At 41.6% G+C, this 19,944-nt stretch overlaps 1 protein-coding gene across 3 annotated transcripts in view; it reads left to right on the forward strand.

Annotated features, from left to right (window-relative positions):
- Ccbe1 (collagen and calcium binding EGF domains 1) overlaps nucleotides 1-19,944 on the forward strand; it is a 258,110-nt gene that overhangs the window by 189,499 nt on the left and 48,667 nt on the right. For all 3 annotated transcript variants that reach the window (XM_060377145.1, XM_060377144.1, XM_060377146.1), the window contains exon 3: nucleotides 19,711-19,763. In XM_060377145.1, the coding sequence (XP_060233128.1) occupies nucleotides 19,711-19,763 (53 nt within the window). The remainder of the gene's footprint in view (nucleotides 1-19,710; nucleotides 19,764-19,944) is intronic.

Here is a 19,944-nt window from a genome sequence, read left to right on the forward strand (position 1 = left end):
AAGCAAACTCACGTTTCTGAAACACGTTTTCTGACTCTTCCCCTTGCTTGGCTCTGCTTGGTACAGATAGGATGTTGTTTGAACCTGGGTTCCAAGGCTTTCTCGGGGACACAAATAAATAATTCACCAATGCTGTAAAACACTTAACCATTCTTAGTAGAACTGAAGCTTAGGAAGACTCTTTGAGTTCATGATTTTAAAAATACTAGCTTTTGATAAAACATAACTCACAGAAGCCGCCTGGAATAAATCCCCAAGTTGAAAGACCTTTTACAGTTTTTTCTCCAAACGGGGTCTTTTATGTGTTACTAGGATAGTGGGAAAAGAGGAAACAAGCAAGTAACAGGGATAGCCATGAATGGCAAGAGTGAAGAGAGTCTGGGCTAGGATGCCAGGAGAGCTATGAGAAGCTAGGCAGTCCTAAGCATGGCTGCACTGGGTTTCTTCTCTCCTGACCCCTTCATTTGGGACATTAGTTCACTCTACCCACTCAGGACCCTTTTCCACGGCCTGAGCTCAGCTCTACCTCCAGAACTGCCTATCACAGGCAGTGCTGTGCATGTCACAAAGACATCAGCAGGCCCTATCATTTGGAAATTGTTGGGTTGAGTGTGTTTTTGGCATCTTGGGTACGTTCTGATTTTTTTTTTTAAATAGCAGTCTCAACTCGTGGGTTGCAACATTTTTGAGGGGGTCGAATGACCCTTTCACAGTGGCCACCTAAGACCATCAGAAAACACAGATATTTACATTACGATTCACAACACTAGCAAAATTACAGTCATGAAGCAGCAATGAAAATAACTTTATGGTCGGGGGTCACCACAACCAACATGAGGAACCATATTAAAGGTTCGCTGCCACGGACTGGCCCAGTCAGGCTCCCGTCGTCCGCGGGAGAACAAGGCTTTAGACAGGAAGACACGGTTTCGGCGAAGAATTGACAGACAGAGACACCTTGATGGTTTTGACTCTGCTGCCACTTTACTGAAATCAAGCTAGTATTTTTATAATGATTTCACAAAAGGCACCTTAAAATTGGCATACTTCCCAGAACATTCAGACTTTTACCAAGAATACAAAGTTTACATTTTAACTTAAAATGCAGTCAAACATAAAGCAGTACCCACGAATAATCTTGGCCTAAAAACTTTTTGATCAGAGCAAACAAAGGAAAAGAAACCTCAAATATAGTTTCATTATTGCTAACCAATGAAGAGGAAAGTCAGGAGCTAAGTCAGATGCCTGCCAAAGCCCCTCTCTATATCAAAATCTAACTACACCTTTGTTAACCCTCCTCCCATATGTCCTGCTTAAGATTTATAATCTTCCTTAGGAACAAGGTACTGAAGGGAGGGGGAAACTCCCGCCAGCTGCACCTCTCATGCTATTATTTCTTAAGAAGGAGCCTATTATTATTTTACTATTCTTAATGCCTATTAATACTAAATCTAATTCATTACTTTCCTTAAACTTATTTTTATTAAAGCCTTTAACAATCTACTAATAATAAATTTCTTTATAAAGTTAGTTGTGCTGTTTCAGGTATCACAGAGAAAGATTAAAGAATCCATTATTCCAGCCCCAGAGCCACAACTGAAGAAGCGTAGAAATCTCAGAACACGTCTCTTTTCCAAGTGGGATGAGTTTGCCAGGGACCTTCCAGGGGGCTTATTTCCGGGGAAATCATATCCCCCGCCCTGTAGCTTATGCTACTATGGCGACACTGGCGTGGGTGTGGCAGTTCGCAGCATCAGGGAGGTTGAGAACCCCTGTTTTAAAGCCTCTGTTGATAAATGTTTATAATGTGGCCAATGGTATAGGATCTTTTTACTGTATGATCCCTGGATTTATCTGAGGTATCTGTCAGTGGCTTGTCTAAGGCCAACATTCAGTTATTGGCTGTACTGTTTAATCTCTCTCCCTCCTCCCCCTTTCGCATGCATTTGGAGACTTCAAAAAGTATCTACTTTTTTCTTATTAAAAATTTTTGTTCTTTGATAATTTCATACATGAATGTAATACATGTTGATCACCCCCACACCCTGTCTGCCCTCTCTTACTTCTTCCCTATAAATCACTTTCAACATTCATGACTTTTTGTATTTGGTCTCACTGCATTTAACCAGGGCTGGCTGGCTGTGGACTTCAAGCTATCCAGTGTAGACTGGTGGGCTCACGGGTTTGTACACGATTGGACACTGCCTTTCCACCTCTCATAATCTACCGTTGGCTGTTACCTAGTTGTACTCACTGTTCGACTGTAGGCGATAGAGCCCACTTTGATGGATAGCTGACTGCTGGCCCAGCTAGTCTTAAAAGTTACCTAGTAGCCATGACGTCACACAACATCTCCATACTCTTTACTCGTTGATGTACTTGATCCAGTAAAGGTTCCTAGGAATAGAAGTTGTATCTGAACAGCATAAAGGTCCTGGGTGGCTTTGTAGCCCGGATTAAATAGCAAAGTTGCCAAACGGCCATAGATTCCGGGTCCAGCTGCATCACTGTAAGTAAGATTGGACAGCTTGCCTGAACACTGTCAGCTCCAATTCTTCCTCAGAAACAGCAGAGGGGATGGTATTCACTCCAGATAAAGTGGAAAGCTTTTATCCCCATGGGGAAGAAGATGGTAGAAGCAATCCATCTGTCGTTATTTCCTACAGGGAGCATTGCTGAGGCCATACCATGCGCCAGGCAATTTTGAGTCAGTCCTTTACCTCTGCCAGTCCGTAATTCCTTTTCTTCTCTGTAATACAGAAAAGGAGGAAGGAAAGAAAAGTGAGAGCCCACAGGAGACCTGAAGAGATAAAAAGGGGGTGGAGGGGGAAAGGAAAAGGAAAGAGAGCCATGAAGTTTCTTTTTATAAATAGTATCTAAGGTTCTTTCCAGAAGAAAGAACGTCTAGCCAACTTTAAATCAGTAAAAACAGACTGGGCCTCTGTGATCATTCAGACACTGGGATCTCCGCCTTCTTAGAGTTCACACAGGTAAGCAGTAGTGGTGCCGAGCGTATCCCCATAATAAAGCATTCTCGAGAAAGTCATTGTCCTGGTTTGCTTACGATTTCTGTGACTGAAAACCATGACCAAAAGCTACACAGAGACTCCACCAGTGCACCAGGTTGTTTTTGCATCTTGAGACAGAGTTTCACTAAGTTTTCCAGTTTGACATTTTGCATCAGCTTCCCAAGTGGTTGCAAGTACAGGTACCTGTCCCTGGGAATGACTTCCCTGGCTACCTTTCCTACTCTAGCCTGTTGTGAAGTCTTAGGTGCCTATAAAACATTCTAGAGCCCATCTTCATTTTTCAGTCCTCACTGTCTTTTTGCCCCCTCTAGACTGGAATGTTTCAGTTGGCTTTTGAAATGGTTCTGTCTGTTTTCATTTTGGGTAATCTCTAGCCACGAACTGTGGCTCTCATGACCTTCGTATTAAATAGATTCAGGTTTGGAACATACCCCGAGGCTGTGTTAATTACTGGACAAGGGATAGAGGGAACCATTGCCTGAAGGGAAGCTGAGATCCCCGGCTGAGAGACCACTGGCTTCAAGCAAGCTAGTAGTAAAGTTAGTCCTCAGTGTGTTACCCTGTCTACCAGATACAACTCCTCTGAGGAGGCTTCTACAGACGACGCCTCTGCCATGTATTCTGCCATGCCGTTCTTCGGCAGCCACACTGACAACATGCCTGTGTTCCTCTGTCTTCTGAAATGGAGTGAACGTTCTTCCCTGTGTGCTGACTGCTGTGATGTTTTTGTTTCTGTCTGCTCTTGTCCCTAGCCACCCGTGCATTTCTCCCATGGATTGTCACTGAGGGCCAATTCCTGTGCCACTAGCTCATAGTAGGTGTGGCCTCTGGTTTCCAGCATCCTTCGTTTTTGTCCCAGCTCAGCTAGTGATAGGGGCTATAGGCCTCTGTTTTCTCATTCAGGCCTTTACAGCCATTGAAGCAGGACATTCTCCCCAAGCATGGTTGGATACCATAAAAAGCTAAAATGATACGCTCAGGATGCGAGGCTAAGCACTGCACTCAGGGTCAGCCGCTTTGGACCTAGAGAAGAGCATGTCTGATTGCATGCGGGTTGATGCCCCAGGTCCCGCCTCTGAGAAAAAGGTATCAGACGGGTCTGATGCTCTTTGGGTGGATGACACCTAAATGAACATCTGTACAAAGTCCCAATTTATTTCTAATATCAGAGATCAGACCTCTACTCTTGCCTGATGCGTCTAAAACAAAAAGGGGGAACTGTAGAGAGCTGCGGAATGCTATGCCTTAAAGATGGAGCTGGTTTCTGCCTTCCACCTTCCCGATGGTGAGTGCGCTCTGTCACGAACAACTCCACATTTGGCTAAGGCTGAGGATCTGGCTTGCTTCCATGTATGTGGACCTATCTGCATTGCCCCCGTGGCACGCCTGGGTTGGCTACCCAGAGGCTATTTAAGCTGTGGGCTGGCTTTCCCCAGGGTCCGAGGATTGTTCAATGTTCCTGAATAAACTGCATTGAAAAAAAAAAAAAAAAAAAAAAAAAAGAAAGGGTTGTGAGAATTAGATAATCCACGGAAAACCCATAGCTTGCCATAGAGCAAGGTCTCAATTAAGTGATGGTTGATCTAAGTCAAATTGAACATTTTGGGTTTTTAAATACTCTTCAATTTTTAAAAAGAAATTTTGAAAAAAAAAAATGGTGTGTATATGTGTGTGTGTGTATGAGTGAGTGTTTGGTTGAATGTGTGTCTGTACAGCATGTATGTACAGTGCTCAAGGAGGACAGAAGAGGACATCAGATCCCTTGGTAGTGGAGTTTATAGACCTTTGTGAGCATCCGTGTGGGTTCTGGAGAATTGAGCCCAGGACTTCTGGAAGAGCCGCCAGTATGCCTAACTGCACCCACTCTTCAATTTTTAGCTCTGATATTAAGTTGTTGATTATAGAGTTCAGAGTTTAAATTAAATAGATGTCTGCCCCCATGTGTGTGCATGATTTGAAGGGAGACCTGCTGTGAGTTGCAGTTCTCCCTCCAGTGACTTGGACCTGAATTAGTATCAGATGTACATTTTCCTTCAGGCTCGTATGTATATGTGAGGTAGGAAATGGCATGTCACAGTTTCCTAACCTACCAAAAAAAAAAAAAAAAGCCTCTATGCTATTCCTCTGTCTTTGAATTGTAAGCCACACACTTAGCCTTCCTCATTTCATTCCCAAGTGACCAGCTTGTGGGCAGCAACTTGAATCAGCAAATCGTGACTGCACATTCTTGGACTCCAAACTCGGCGGAAATGTCCCATTTACATGGCGAAATATAAAAAAGTAAAAGGGGGCTGGGGGCCAAGAGAACTCAACCCATTGTATGAGGAGAGGAAACAGCACAGCCCCGCCATGGCATAGCATCCTCAGCTTTTGGACACTTTACAAGGAAAGCTTCAGACATTGGCAGTTCAAGGACCAGCAATTTGTAAGGTTCAAAGGCCCCTGCAATTTGTTTCTGGAGCAAAATAAAGGCTACATGCTCTTTGGGCCCCTTTCTGCTTACCAGCCTTGCACTTCAGTAGCCTTTCTCCTGTGGACCCAATTTGTTCTGTCATTTTGGCTTTGAATGTGTGTTGTGTGTTCTGTTCCAGTAACCAAAACCAAAAATAATAACTTTAAAAAGATGGATTTTTTTTTTTTTTTTTTTTTTTTTTGTCTCTTGCACAACACTGTCAGGTGTCCTTGGCTGTCTGGGTGACTGTGGTATCCTGGGCTCAGCTTCCCTGGGTATTGGTTCACTCCCTCACCCAATGCATTCGTTCATACTTTCATTGCTGTAATAAGCTATCTGACAACATCAGGCTCCTACTTTGAGGGCACAGTACATCCTGGCAAGGAAGCTGTGGTGGCAGGAGCATGAGGTAGCTGGCCACATTTTTTCCAGAGCCAGGAAGCAGAGATTTGTGCACAGAAATCTCCTTTTCTCCCAGCCTAGGGCCACACCCTGTAGAGCAGCCACCCACGGGCAGAGGCCATCTTCTCACCTGGTTACCCCTCCTGGAGACGTGATCACACGCAGGCTCAGGGGCTTGTCTCAGAGCTGGCTCTAAGTCCTGTCAAGCTGACAAGATTAGCTATGGCAGCGAGTCCTGACTTCCCATTCTACCACAGTTACCCCTCACCCACGCACAGCGTGGGAAGGTGAGAAGGGAAGAGAGCGCAAAGATGTGCCTTGCCACTTGAGGATACGCCCTGAAGATCAGAAATTCTTACGACCTCCAGCATTCTATTGCCCGAATGAAAGTCACAAGATCATCCCAAGCAGGAAGAGGGGCTGGGAAACAGGGCTTCCCAATGAGAACTTACCAGCCCGGCTGAGATTTGGGTTTCCGTCACTGCAGAAAGGGGGCAGAGTAGAACTGAGCTACTCTGAGCTCGCTGGTTGAGTAGAATCAAGGTCTGTCTTCCCTTTCCCTTAGGATAGTCTCTTCAAGGCTTATCCATGTTGTTGTATGTTGATATACATCCATTAAGACTGAGTGAGTATTGACTCCCCCACCCCGATCTTTCTGTGTGGTTTTCTCTCTGTGTGTCTCTCTCTGTCTCTGCCTGTCTCTCTCTATGTGTACGTGTGATTGTTTATTTATTTTTTTATCAGTGGGGTTCTCAATCTGGGGACATTGTGACTAGTGCCGTGAGCACTGGTATGCAACATCTGTTCAGGCAAAGGCTTCCTCTTCTTTTGAAGAGGGGTCATTAGGACATGTGATAACCATGTTCACTTCTTTTTTTAAAAAAACACTGTAGCATTGTCCTCATTTGATCTTGAACGTAAGTAGTTGTGCTCATACCGGCCAATTCATTATGATTCTTGTATTTTTTTGCAGTCAAGACTCGGTAATAACAAGCTTGACAATGTAAATAAGCAGATAGGTAGGTTGGGGTGTTTCTTGTTTTTTTGTTCTGGTTTTACACTTTAATAATTGCAGTATGAAACACCAGACTATGACATTGGCTTGGGACCGGCACTCTCTGGTTAAATCCTATAAAAAGGCAGAACCAAGTATGCCCAGATGGGAAGTGAATCATTTTATTTGCTTCTGTTCTCACGGCTTTGCTGTGAAAAGGATTGTAGTAGCCTGCATGAAGTTAGGCAGACCGCAGTAAAGATTTCAACAGAAGGAAGAGGTTAAAAGGGAAAAGAAAAACATTCCTCCCTGCAAGGAACTTTACAGAGATATTCTGACCCACTTTAAAACACTGAGCCCTTCAAAATGAGCCCCCAGGGACCCTCATCTGTACACTCCCTGGCAAGAGGTCGTTTAGATGCTTCCTCCTCAGGCGAACAACAGCCTGGTTAGCACGAAGAGCATAACTTATGCAAACTCTTGTGTTTTGGGTTTTTGTGTGTGTTTTAGGTTTTTGTTTTGTTTTTGCTTTTTTTTTGTTTGTTTGTTTGCTTTGTTTTGTTTTAAGGCTCAGCTGTCCTCATTTAAGACAGAGGAACTGTGAAGAAGTCCTATGTCTGTTGCCATTAGAACCCATTTCAGTATGGCCATCACCCGGAAAGGAAATTGTAGACTGAGGGCATTTCTTAACACTTGGAAATCCTCAGCCTGGACAGTGTTGCCTAATGATGGGAGTTTCCACCAGGATCTCCAGTTTACTGTCTCAGAGTCTTGAACTTCTTGCAACAATTTTCCAAAGTGAATATCGTTCTCACGGTAGTGGGCAAAGGATGCTCAGCGGACTGCCTGGAGCTTGGAAGGGAACACAAATAAAACTTCTCAGAACATTCGAAGGTCATCTTGCCTGTCTTCTGGCCTCAATTTTTAATAGCTGGTAGACTCCTCGTAAGCCTTGCTGAGATTCTATGGAAAGGCTGTTTCTCTGTTGTAACCACCTCTGAAATTGTACTCTACTGTCCAAATTATATCAGAAGTTTCTTTCTCCCACTCCATCTTGGTTTTGGATAAAGAAATATGTCTGCCTTTAAGAAGTGGGAGAAAGGTCAATCGTCAATACCAGCAGGTGCCCACAACTGGAAACCTGCTAGCCATGCCTGCCTAGAAATCAAATTGGTGATATTTACTCTCTTCTTCTATATCTCCAATTGCCCAGTCATTCCTAGCCAGATAGCAGACCATTTGAACAAGCCTATCTCCCCCCTCTGCCTCCATTCCCTAGGGAATCCTCAAATCCTAAGATCAGACCCCAGTATTTGTCCCTCACCCCATCCCTCTGTGTCAGCCACCAATACTGGGAGGCTCTCTTACCTGAGAACCCACTGGAAACACTAACCTGAAAATCAGGTAGTTGATCTTCACTCTCATTTCTCTCTTCCATCTTCAATTTGTTGGGGGGTTGGTCTGGTGGTATTTTAATGTTAATTATTGGCCCTCATGATCTGGTTACTGTTCAGATACACCTATCCTTGCTGTGTAAAATTGCCTAAGACATTATTTCTGATTAGTTAATAATAAAAGGCCTGTACGTGGGCAGAGTAGAAAAAGGTAGGCGTGGCTAAGGTTTCCAGGCTTTGGGGACAGGAGAATCAGGAGAGGGAGAAGACAGACTGGAAGAGAGGAAAGAAGAGGAAGCCAGGATAGGTTAGCATGGAAAAGGAACACATGGGCTGGGAGGAAGGACTCCAAAAGTGGTGTGGAAAGGAGCAATCCAGATGAAGGATAAGCAAGTACTTATAAAATTATGGATGGAAGGTAGTCCAGATAAGAATGGTTGAGTCGGATGGCATTTGGATGGGGTCTGGGAGGTAGATGGTGAGGTTGTTGAGATGACATAGGCAGAATTATTTACCCAGTCCAAGGTGTTATAAGGCAATTATAAACTCTAACAGGTGTCTATGTCTTATTGATTATGATAGCTGGTTAAATAGTACTGCTATAATAATTATAGGGCTAATAATAAACAATATTTAACCCAATACCATATATTTTCAACAACACCAATTACCCAATTTCATCTACACTGTAGCAGACTGCCAGCAGGGGCCTGTCTTCTGACTTGATTACCTGGAGACTCCGAAAGGGGGAAAACAAAACAAAACAAAACAAAAAACAAAACCTCATGGAAGATCCAACTCTCCTCCTTCCTATAGATTCTCCCAGCACTGCCCCTCTCTATCCCATCCCATCTTTTCCTGTAAACACCCAATACCTAAAAACACCTCCTCCCTGGGGTCACCAAGGACAGGGACTCAAAAACGTTACCTAACAGAAAACCCACACCAACCACACTCTCCTAAGACCCAGAGAGGTCAACAGAAAGCAAGGAACAAAAGTCCAACCCAACAGAGTCAAGACCTAAACATCGACACCCAGAACTACAGTCATCCCAAATCAAGATGGCTGGACACCATAAAGAACACAAATAATAACATCTAGGACAATATATCTCCACCAGAACCAGTAAATCCTACTACAGTAGGCCCTGAGAAATGCAATATAGTAGAAGCACAAGATGAGGACTGCAAAATAACTATCATGACTATGTTCAAGGACCTTAAAAGCACACAGTGAAATGAAACGAAGAAAGCAGTTCAAGACATGAAAGTGAAAATAGAATGAATAAAGAAAACTCAGACTAAAGTAAAACTGGAAATGAAAAATTTAGGAACTCAAACAAGAACCTCGAGGGCAATCCTCACCAGCAGAATAAAAGACATGAAGGGGAGATTCTCAGGCATTGAAGACAAGGTAGAAGAGATGGATATCTCAGTCAAAGAAAATGTGAGATAAAAAAAAAAAATTCAGGCACAAAGCATCCAAAAACTATGGGACACTATGGAAAGAACAAATCTTAGAATAATAGGAATAGAGAAAGGAGAAGAGACCCAGCTCAAAGCCACATAAAATATTTTCAACAAAACCATAGAAGAAAATTTTCCTAACCTAATAAAGGAGATGCCTAGTAATATACAGAATACCAAATAGATTGGACCAGAAAAGAAATTCCCCCCAACACATAATAATCAAAGCACTAAAAAGACAATACAAAGAAATAATATTAAAAACTAGAAGGAAAAAAAAGGCCAAATAATATATAAAGGTAGATCTATAAGAATGACTCCTGATTTTCATTGGAAATTCTAACAGCCAGAAGAACCTAGACAGATGTTCTACAAACTCTCAACAGACCACAGGTGCAAGTTCCAACTATTATACACAGCAAAACTATCAATCACAATAACCAAAATATTCATGATATCCCCAAATTTAAGCAGTATGTACTTAAAAATCCTGCCCTACAAATGGCACTAGAAGAAAAACTTCAATCTGAAGAAGTTAACCACACCCAAGAAAACATAAGCAATAAATAATACCAAACCAGCAAATCAAAGCAGGTGGGGTAGAACTCACACCAGAACAACTAATGAGAATCAACAAGGCCTGCTCCGTGATAACTCTAAACATTAATCATCTAAATTTCCCTATTTAAAAAGCACAGACTAACAGATTGGGTTTTAAAATAGGATCCATTCTCATGCTGCACTCAAGAAACGCACCTTAACATCAAGGATAGACATCGCCTCAGGGGAAAAAGATGGAAAAAGATATTTCAAGCAAATGGACAGAAGAAGCAAGCTAATATAGCCAGTTTAATGTGTGACAGGAAAAAAAAAAAAGACTTAAAACCAAAACTATTCAGAAGAGATTGGGAAGAAGACTATGTACTCAAAGAAAAATTTCACCAAGTGGATATTACAAACACAGGGGCACACATGTTAATAAAAGAAACACTACCAGTGTAAATCACACATTGACCATCACACTGTGATGGTGGAAGATTTCAATACCCAATTCTTGCCAATAGACAGTTCATCCAGTCAAAAACTAAACAGAGAAATTGTCTAGCTAAATGGTATAAATCAAATGGACCTAGCAGATATTTACAGAACATTTTACCCAAACACAAAAGAATATATCATCTTCTCAGCACCCCATGAAACTTCTTCCAAAATTAACTGCATACTTGGACACAAGCAAGTCTCAATAAATACAAGAAAATTGAAATAACCCGTTGCATCCTAACTGACTACCATGGATTAAAGCTGGATATCAACAACAACAGAAAGATTACATGGAGACTGAAAATAAATAAAAAGTGGGTCAAGAAAATTTAAAATCTTTCCAGGACTAAATTAAAATGAAAACATAACACACCCAAACTTATGAGACACAACTAAGGCAATTCTAAGAGGTAAGATCATAGTGCCTACATTAAAATTTTTTTAAATGGAGAGAGCTCATTTTAGTAATTTCATAGCACCCCTGAAAATTCTAGAACCAAAAAGAAGAGATGACACACATAATGAGGAGCTAGAAATAAACTCCAAGCTGAAAGAATTAAAATAAAAACAAAAAATACAAAGAATCAATGAAACAAAGAGTTGGTTCTTTGAGAAAATCAATAAGATCAATAAACCCTTAGCCAAATTAATTAAAAGGCAGAGAGAAGATCAAAATTAACAATATTAGAGATGAAAAGGGGACATAACAGCACAGACAGTACGGAAATTCAGAGAATCATAAGAACATACTTTAAAATCCTGTATCCCACCAAATTGGAAAACCTAAAAGAAGTGGATCAATTTCTTGATATATACCACGTAAAGATTGAATCAAGATCACATAAGAAGTTTAAACAGATTTATAACCCCTACTGAAACAGAAACAGTAATTAAAAATCTACTAATCCCAAAAGAATGGGAGAAAAAAAAAGAAAGCAAGGAAAAGAAAGAAAAAAGAAAAATAAAGCCCAGTGCCAGTAGGATTCAGTGCAAAATCATCCCAGACGTTCAAAGAAGAGTTAATGTCAATACTCTGTTCATTATTTTAGAAAATACAAAATGAAGGAACGTTGCCAGTTTTTCTTGTGAGGCCACAATTACCCTAATGCTTTAATCACATAAAGACCGAACAAAAAAGAATATTACAGAGCAATTGAAATTTTCCTTATTAAGATGAATGAAATTACTCTCAATAAAATAATTGCAGACTGAATCCAAGAACACATCAAGAAGACCATCCATTATGATCAAATAGGCTTCATCCCAGAAATGCAGTGATGACTCAACATATGTAAATCTATAAAGGTAATCAAACATATAATCAGACTGAAAGAGAAAACCACACAATCATCCCCAGAGTTCCTGGGAACACATCATTGTTTTACATGTTCAGAACCCACCAACCATAGACTGCCATTTAAAAATAAATGAAATGTTCTCAAGTATAGGAAAATAAACACTGGCTACATACATCATACTATGTCAGAGATTTCTTACAACAGAATTTACATGTAATAAAGTTGAGATAGCCCAAGTGAAATCTTGTCATGTAAGCCAGGCGCTTGTTAGACTGAACTCCAAACACTGCTGTGCAGTTTTTATCTTTAAGAAAAACAAACTACGACGAGGGGCGCTCGCAGGGACTCTAGGGAGGCAGCCTTTCTTAATCCACTTCACGTGTCCTAGCCGGGTTTCCAAATGAGGATGCTTTCTCATTCCTTGGCAAGAGGAAGTGGTGATTAGATTATTATTACAGAGCAAGGGCGACATCTGCTAATCAAGAAGGCCTAAGGGTGGTTCCCCTGAGTGTTCCTGGGAGTTAGCACATGCCTAAAATTGTAAATTAAGACTATACAGCGGAGGTCAGGGGTGTTCAGAGTGGTATGTGAGACTCAGAGCCAAACTTTGGGCAGAGTGCAGGGAATCTTATGAAAGAATGGGGAAATAGAAAGACCTGGAAGGGACAGGAGCTCTACAAAGAGACTAACAGAACCAAAAAAAAAAAAAAAAAAAAAAAAAAAATCTGGGCCCAGGGGTCTTTGCAAAGACCGATATTCCAACCAAGGAACATTCATGGAGATAACCTAGAACCCCTGCACAGATGTAGCCCATGGCAGCTCAGCCTCCAAGTCTGTTGTTCCCTAGTAAGGGGAGAAGGGGCTGTCTCTAACATGAGCTCAGTTGCTGTCTTTTTGATCACCTCCCCAGGGGAGGTGATATCAGGCCACAGAGGAAGACAATGCAGCCAGTCCTGATGAGTCCTGATAGGCTAGGGTCAGGGGAGGAGGACCTCCTCTATCAGTGAACTGAGGGAGGGGCACGGGAGGAGATAGAGGAAGGAAGGGCAGGATTAGGAGGGGATGAGAGAGGGGGCTACAGCTGGGATACAAAGTGAATAAGTTAAAATAAATAAATAAATAAATAAATAAATAGAGAAATAGATAAATAAATAAATAAATAAATAGAAAAAAAACCTATACAGCCAGAAATATAGCCCATTAATCAGGTGTGTGTGTATAAATGTGTATGTCTGTCTCTGTGTGTCTGTGCTTATGTGTGTGCATGTAATGTATGTGCTTGTGTGTGTATTCATACTTTTGAAAAGGAAAAATAAAACTATAAAATAAAAGATAAGCTGATCAGGCTGTTTGCTGGTCATTATAGTGGTCTAGAATCTTTAGAAAAAAATTATAGCATCAGAGGACTAAAAAGGACCTTGAAGGGTCAAATGAGGCAGTAGACAAATATTTACACCCTTACTGTAATTTCCCTGAGATCTGCTTGCTGTTTCTCTCACATACTGCCTGCTCATATACCAGGCACACACTTTTTTTTTTTTTTTTTTTTTAAACGGGAGAGCTGTGTTTGACAGCACCCTACAGTCATCAGTCTCAGGCTCTACTTAGTGAGGCCAGAACTGATTTGAGGTTCAGAAAAATCAGCTTTGCAATTCTGGTTCTGTCATTTAGTCAGTTACGGATGTGACTTAGGCCTGCTTCCAACGCTTGCTTGGTTTCAGCTCCCTGTGGATAAACGTGGATACATATTATTGGCCCCCAGGGACTGTTGCAGAGATCATCGACAGGATCATGAAGGTACCAGGCCAGGTCTGGTTTTGGGGGCAGAATAGTGTTTATGCTGCAACTTTATCAATACAATAAGCAAACGGCAAAAACAACTTTTCTCAGTTCCTCTCACCTTGAAACTCATCTTTTCTCCTACTTCTTTTTTTTTGTTGTTGTTGTTGTTGTTATTGGAAATAGATGTTCTTTCATAAACTATATTCTGATTGTGGTTTCCCCTCCCTCATCTTCTCTCAGGTCCATTCCACTTTCCCATCAAGCCAAATCAATACCTTTTATTTCTTTCTCCCATTAGAACACAAAAGTCAACTATCATAATAATAAATTAATAAAGACAAGCAAAAAAAGGGAAAAACAGAAAAAAATCAGGTGTCAAGGAAAAAGCATAAGAAACACATACAGAGGCAGAGACACACACATTCACACACACAGAAAACCCATAAAAACAAAACTGGAAACCATAATATTTCAGCAAAAATCTTTAAAGTAACCAACCAACCAAACAAACAAACCTTCAAAAGTGCCACGAAGGTTTTTCTGTGCTGGCCATCTATGGCTGGGCATGGGCCTTTCCTTAAATATGAATTGTATAGCCAGTGAGACTCTGCTAGATAAAACTAAAATTTTCCTTTGTGTGTGGTTGTCAGTTGGAGATAGATTCTGGGTTAGGGATTGAGGCTGTGTCCACCTCTCAGCACTAGAACTTCTTCTGGTGTGACCTGTGTGCCACAGTCTCTGTGAAATCATATGTGTATCGGCCATGTTCTATCTGGAAGGCCTCATTTCATTGATGTCTTCCACCCCAATTGGTGCTTACAATCTTCCCACCTTCTCTTCTACAGATTTCCCTGAGCCTTGACGAAAGAATTTGATGGAGACACCCAATTAGGACCAAGTGTTCTGATCAGTCTCTTACGCTCTGCACATTATCTGTTGCTGTATTTGTTGCCATCTATTGCGAGAGACAACGTCTCTGATGATGGCTGAGCAGGACACTGATCTCATTATGAGTGTGTCAAATGTCATTAGGAATAACTTTACTGCTATGCTCCTTTAGCAGAACAGTAGGTTTTCCCACAGGTCCCTGGCCTATTTAGTCTCAGATTCTTGGCCACACAAGCCAGCACTGGATATGTGTCCCATCTTATGGAGAGGGCCTTAAAGCAAATCAGAGAGTGGTTGGTTACTAACACAACTTCTGTACCACCAAGGCACCAGTGTACCCTGCAGGCAGGTCACCATTGTAGATCAAAGAGTTTGTATCAGGTTGATGTTTACCTTTCTCCTGAGGTGGTGAGTAGAGTACCTTCCCACACCATAAACACTGATCAGTAAGGGTGAAGGGTCTGGGAAGGCAGCAGCTCAACATCTCTGTGTTCTTCAATACATTGTGTAAGTGTTATCTTTAGCGATAAGGCCTTTCCAGAAGTTCACAGAAAGCAACCAATAGCTTAAGCAACAGCCTGGTTAGGGATTTCCCATGAGGTCCCTTTGGCTAATAATTCAATTAAACGTAGCCAGCCTGTCTGACCGAGTCCATGAGCTCCAAGCTCAGTAAGACCCTATCTACGAGGAAATGCATAGATATAGAAGTAGCATGGAGAACAATCTAGGAAAACACTTGATGTCAGTCTCCACACGTGCACATACAAAACCAACCCTCTCCCTCAAAAATAATGCAACCAGAAAAAAAAAACAAAAACAAAAAACAAAAAACACCTGTTTGCACAGCCCAGAGCCTTTCAAATGCTCAAAACATGGACAGTGCCTGAGTATGCCTTGAATGAGGGAAAAGATTGGAACCATTTATTATGGTCTTTCATATGTCTTAGAGTACGTCATGAACTTTACCTAAGCTCTCGTACTTACATAGACGTAAAAACAAAAACAAAACCTCCTCCTTGGTGTTATATTTGAGTATCAAAAACATATGTCTTTCCATCCAACCTTCTCGTGGACCACCTGAGTGTCAAAACAGCCAGAGCTCTGCTCTCCCTCTCTCAGCATTCTGAAGAATAGCTACAGGTATCTCAGTAGGTCATAACCATAAAGCTTTAATGAATTGCTCTATGAAGGTGGCGTTCCCTGCGGTTGTGGACAGCTTGGACCGTTTCCCAAACTGTGGGAAGCTAGGCTCGGTTTCAGTTCCATGGAAATGTCAAGGTGGACCCTCTAAGTCATCACTGTTAATGTTTTCCAGGCGGGCTTCCCTCAGAGTGAGATATTTTAGTTGGAGATGTTGGGAAATTATGTCTGATTATGTCATTCGTACCGAGACTGCAAACCGTCACTGTGGAACACTTCTGGCACGGTGGCCATTGGCTGTTTATGGAAAGCCCACTTCCCTTGATGAAAGAGAGCCAGTGTAAGCCTCGCTCATGCAACCTCCACTTCATCATGGCAAGCATCACCGCTTGAGTCAGTGGTCGTCAAGCACCCCTGAGTCTGTGGTCTTCAGGCTGCTCAAACATGGGGGTAGTCTGCTAACCTCGATGGGACTGCTTAGATGGTGGGGAGAGGGCTATCCCTATTGATCAGTATTGTGTCAGCCAGCGTAGGGATTCAACCCCTCTCGGGGTCCCTCCCATAAGAAAGGAGCACAGTCACATGACCTCACCATGGAAAAAAGAAATGCCTGCCTACAGTGCCAAGCTGTCGATGCACGGCTGGGACAGGAGGAGCCATGTGCAGTGCTGGTCGGTTGAAAAAGTTGCTGGTTGGCTGAGTGGGTAGATGGTTTCCTTCTTAAAAAGGGTGCTGAAGGAGGAGTCAAGTTCATCTACGTTGGGAGAATGGGACAGGTAGAAAAAAATGTGGGTGGGGAGAACGAACATTTATCTTTTGCCTCAAATCTGACACCACTTCTTTCCGTATGTGTGTGCGTGCATGTGCTGACTGAATGCTTCTCTATGCATTATGTGAATGCTTGGTGCCTTTAGAGTCCAGAAAAAGGCACTGGATGCCCTGAAAGTGGAGTTATACCTGGTTGCGAGTTGCTATGTGGGTGCTAGGAATCAAACTCTGGAAGAGCAGCTGGCACTCCGCCTCTAGCCCAGATTTTGTTTTCATAATAACAGCCCACTTGTGTGCTTCTGAAGTGAGGGTGCCACTCCAGCTGGCCTCCCTCTGAGGGGTGTTGCAGGACGGGATGAGAAGAGGCGCTATACCCAGCCAAACTTCAGATTTTCTTAGAAATATGACTTTGTATGACTTTTAGTAAGTTTTACCACAGTTTATACAGTAGGCTTTTATTAACATTTTGTAAATCTAAGAGATTACTGAAGTTTCTCCCACAAACAGTAATTTACTTGGCAGGCAAGTCATATGAGTTGATTTAACCAATCTTATAGACTATACAAATAATCTTTTCTTTCATTGAAAATAAAGTGTTTTTTTTTAATACATTTATTCTGATTATGATTTTCTCTCTCCCATTCCTCCCCTCTCTTTCTCCACTTCCCCCACTTCCTCCCTACACCTCCCCTCCCATCCAGGTCAATGCCCTTTCTGTCTCTCATTAGAAAATATTCATCTAAAAATTTTAACAAAGCAAAATAAGATAAATCAAAACCAAACATCAGAAAATGATAAGACAACTAAACAAGAAAATGAGCCAAAGAAAAAGCACAGGAAATGCATATAGATGTAGAGGCACACAGGAATCTCTCTCTCTCTCTCTCTCTCTCTCTCTCTCTCTCTCTCTCTCTCTCACACACACACACACACACACACACAATCCAAACCAAAAGCTATAGTATACGGGTAATACCTGTAAGGTTAAAAAAAATATCTCTAACAGCATTATGAGAACCTCCATGGTGTTTGTTTTCTATTATCTGTCTCCTGCTGGACATAGGGTCTACCCTTAAAGGAGTGGTTTGTTTCCTTCAAAGAAAACTAATTTTTCATTTTTAATTTACAAGCAGTTATAAATTGGAGATAGCTTTGGGATGTGGGCATGTGTCCACTTCTCTTTTCAACTCTAGGACTCCATGTGGTTGAGGGCATGTGCCTGCTGTCATAGTCTCTACATCCTTCCCCTTCCTTTTTCATAGGGTTCTCTGAACCCTGAGGGGAACAATTTGATGGAGACACCCATTTAGGACCGAACATTCCAAGGGCTCTTACTCTTTACACATGGTCTGATTGTAGGTGATTGTAGCTGTTTCCATCTTCTGTTGGAAGAAGCTTCTCTGAGAGGGCTGAGTAGAGAAGAATGCTGTTAGGAGTCATTTTGTCACTTTATTTAGCAGAACAGTGGTATTAGGTTTTCCCCTAGGCTCCTGGTCTATGCAATTTCAGGTTCTTGGCCACACAAGCAGGAGTGGGTATGTGTTCCATCTCTTAGAGTGGTCCTTAAATCAAATATTGGTAGGTTATTCCCACAAGACTTTTGCCATTATTTTTACCAACACATGCTACAAATAGGTCTCCCTGGTAGTATGGTGGTTGGGTGGCATTGATAGTTACCTTTCTCCTGTGATAGCATGCAGAGGACCTTTCAGTACCATGAACCTCAATAAAGGTGAAGATTCTAGGAAGGTACCAGTTGGACCTGTCTATGTTCAGTGAGCTGTGGAGGTGTTGTCTTTGGCAATGGGGTCTTGCCATCAGTTTGTAGAGAGCAGTCAATAGCCTTGGCAATAACCTGAGTTGTTCGGAGGTTCCCATGGTATTTCTTTGGCCAAAAACTCAAGTAGATGTAATTCATTCCCAGCACTGGAAGCTTCATTTGGTGAGGAGAGATGGTTAGTTGGGGATTGGTCTCCCCTAGTATTTGGGGATTACTACCAAATAAAAAATAGGTCAATAAACGACTCAGAAAATTCCAGGCCCTCATTCAGATGGCTGGCAAGGGAAGTGGTGTTAAATGGCAGGAAACTTCCCATTGTTGATACCATTTGTTCTTTTCTCTTGGCAAGCTATCTCTGGTGTCTCAAAGCTGAATTACCAAGACAGTGGCATAAGCTGACCATCAAATATTTCCACTCTGATTTTTTGTGAGTTTCCTTTTTAAGATTTAGATAAGTTTTATAGTTTTAGAATTTCAATTTTTATAATTTTCAATTTTCTTTCATTTATTATTATTTGAGAGAGGGAAGGGAATATAACATATCACACATGTAGAGGCCATCTTTCAGAACTCACTCCTTCTACAGTGGGATTCAGGAATTGAACTCAGATCATCAGACTTGTGTAGCAAATACTTTAACCCATTGAGCCATCTGGCTAGCTCTAGAATTTCCAGTCATAAAAGTTTCTGTTTCTTTGCTAAAAACTTTTTGACTTTTTAAAATTAATTGCAGGTATATTTTTCTTTATGTCTTCGAACTACAGATAAACATTGACTTTAAAGTGATTGTTCTGACATCTGGGAATCCCTGACAGTCTCCTCAGAGGGATGAGGGGGCCACATTTGTACAAGCATCTATTAGCAGCCCTGCATCTTGTATTCATTCAGAATACAGATGCTTTTCTTGAACAGGCAACTTACCTGATCAGATGTAAAGTGAAAAGGGGGCTGTGGTAGGTAATAGTTCAAGATTCATTCAGTCTTGCCTGTGGTCATCCCTTAATACACTGAAATTATATTGTCCTCCAACTCATGTTCCTTGTAGGACCCAGTGGGTTGGGTTCATCTATTATGTGACAGATCCTGATATTTGGAAGATGTAGTTACCTGATTTTAATATTTTTTAACCCCAGATTGCATTTAAAATGTTCACCTCTACTCTATATCTTTTTTTGAACACATTTTATACAATATCAGTAACTATGAATAACTTTATTTTTAACCTAACATCACATCTAAGATGCTTTTTTGTTTGTTTGTCTGTTTGTCTCTTAGGAAAAAATGCTGTAAAGGATATAAATTTGTTCTTGGACAGTGTATTCCAGAAGGTATGTAATTGAACGGATGGTTAATTCCTTGACTAATTCCTGGAGTCTACAAAGCTTGGGTGCATGTGCAGTGTGTCTTAGCTATATATACATCCTGTGTCTAGCTATGGATGTGATCATAATTCTCTTCTTCATTGACTGGATTCTATGCGGTGAGATCTGTGTGAGTCCCTGCCACGCT

The sequence above is a fragment of the Meriones unguiculatus genome, chromosome 2 (genome assembly GCF_030254825.1).
Source record: "Meriones unguiculatus strain TT.TT164.6M chromosome 2, Bangor_MerUng_6.1, whole genome shotgun sequence".
In the NCBI taxonomy this organism is placed as follows: Eukaryota; Metazoa; Chordata; class Mammalia; order Rodentia; family Muridae; genus Meriones; species Meriones unguiculatus.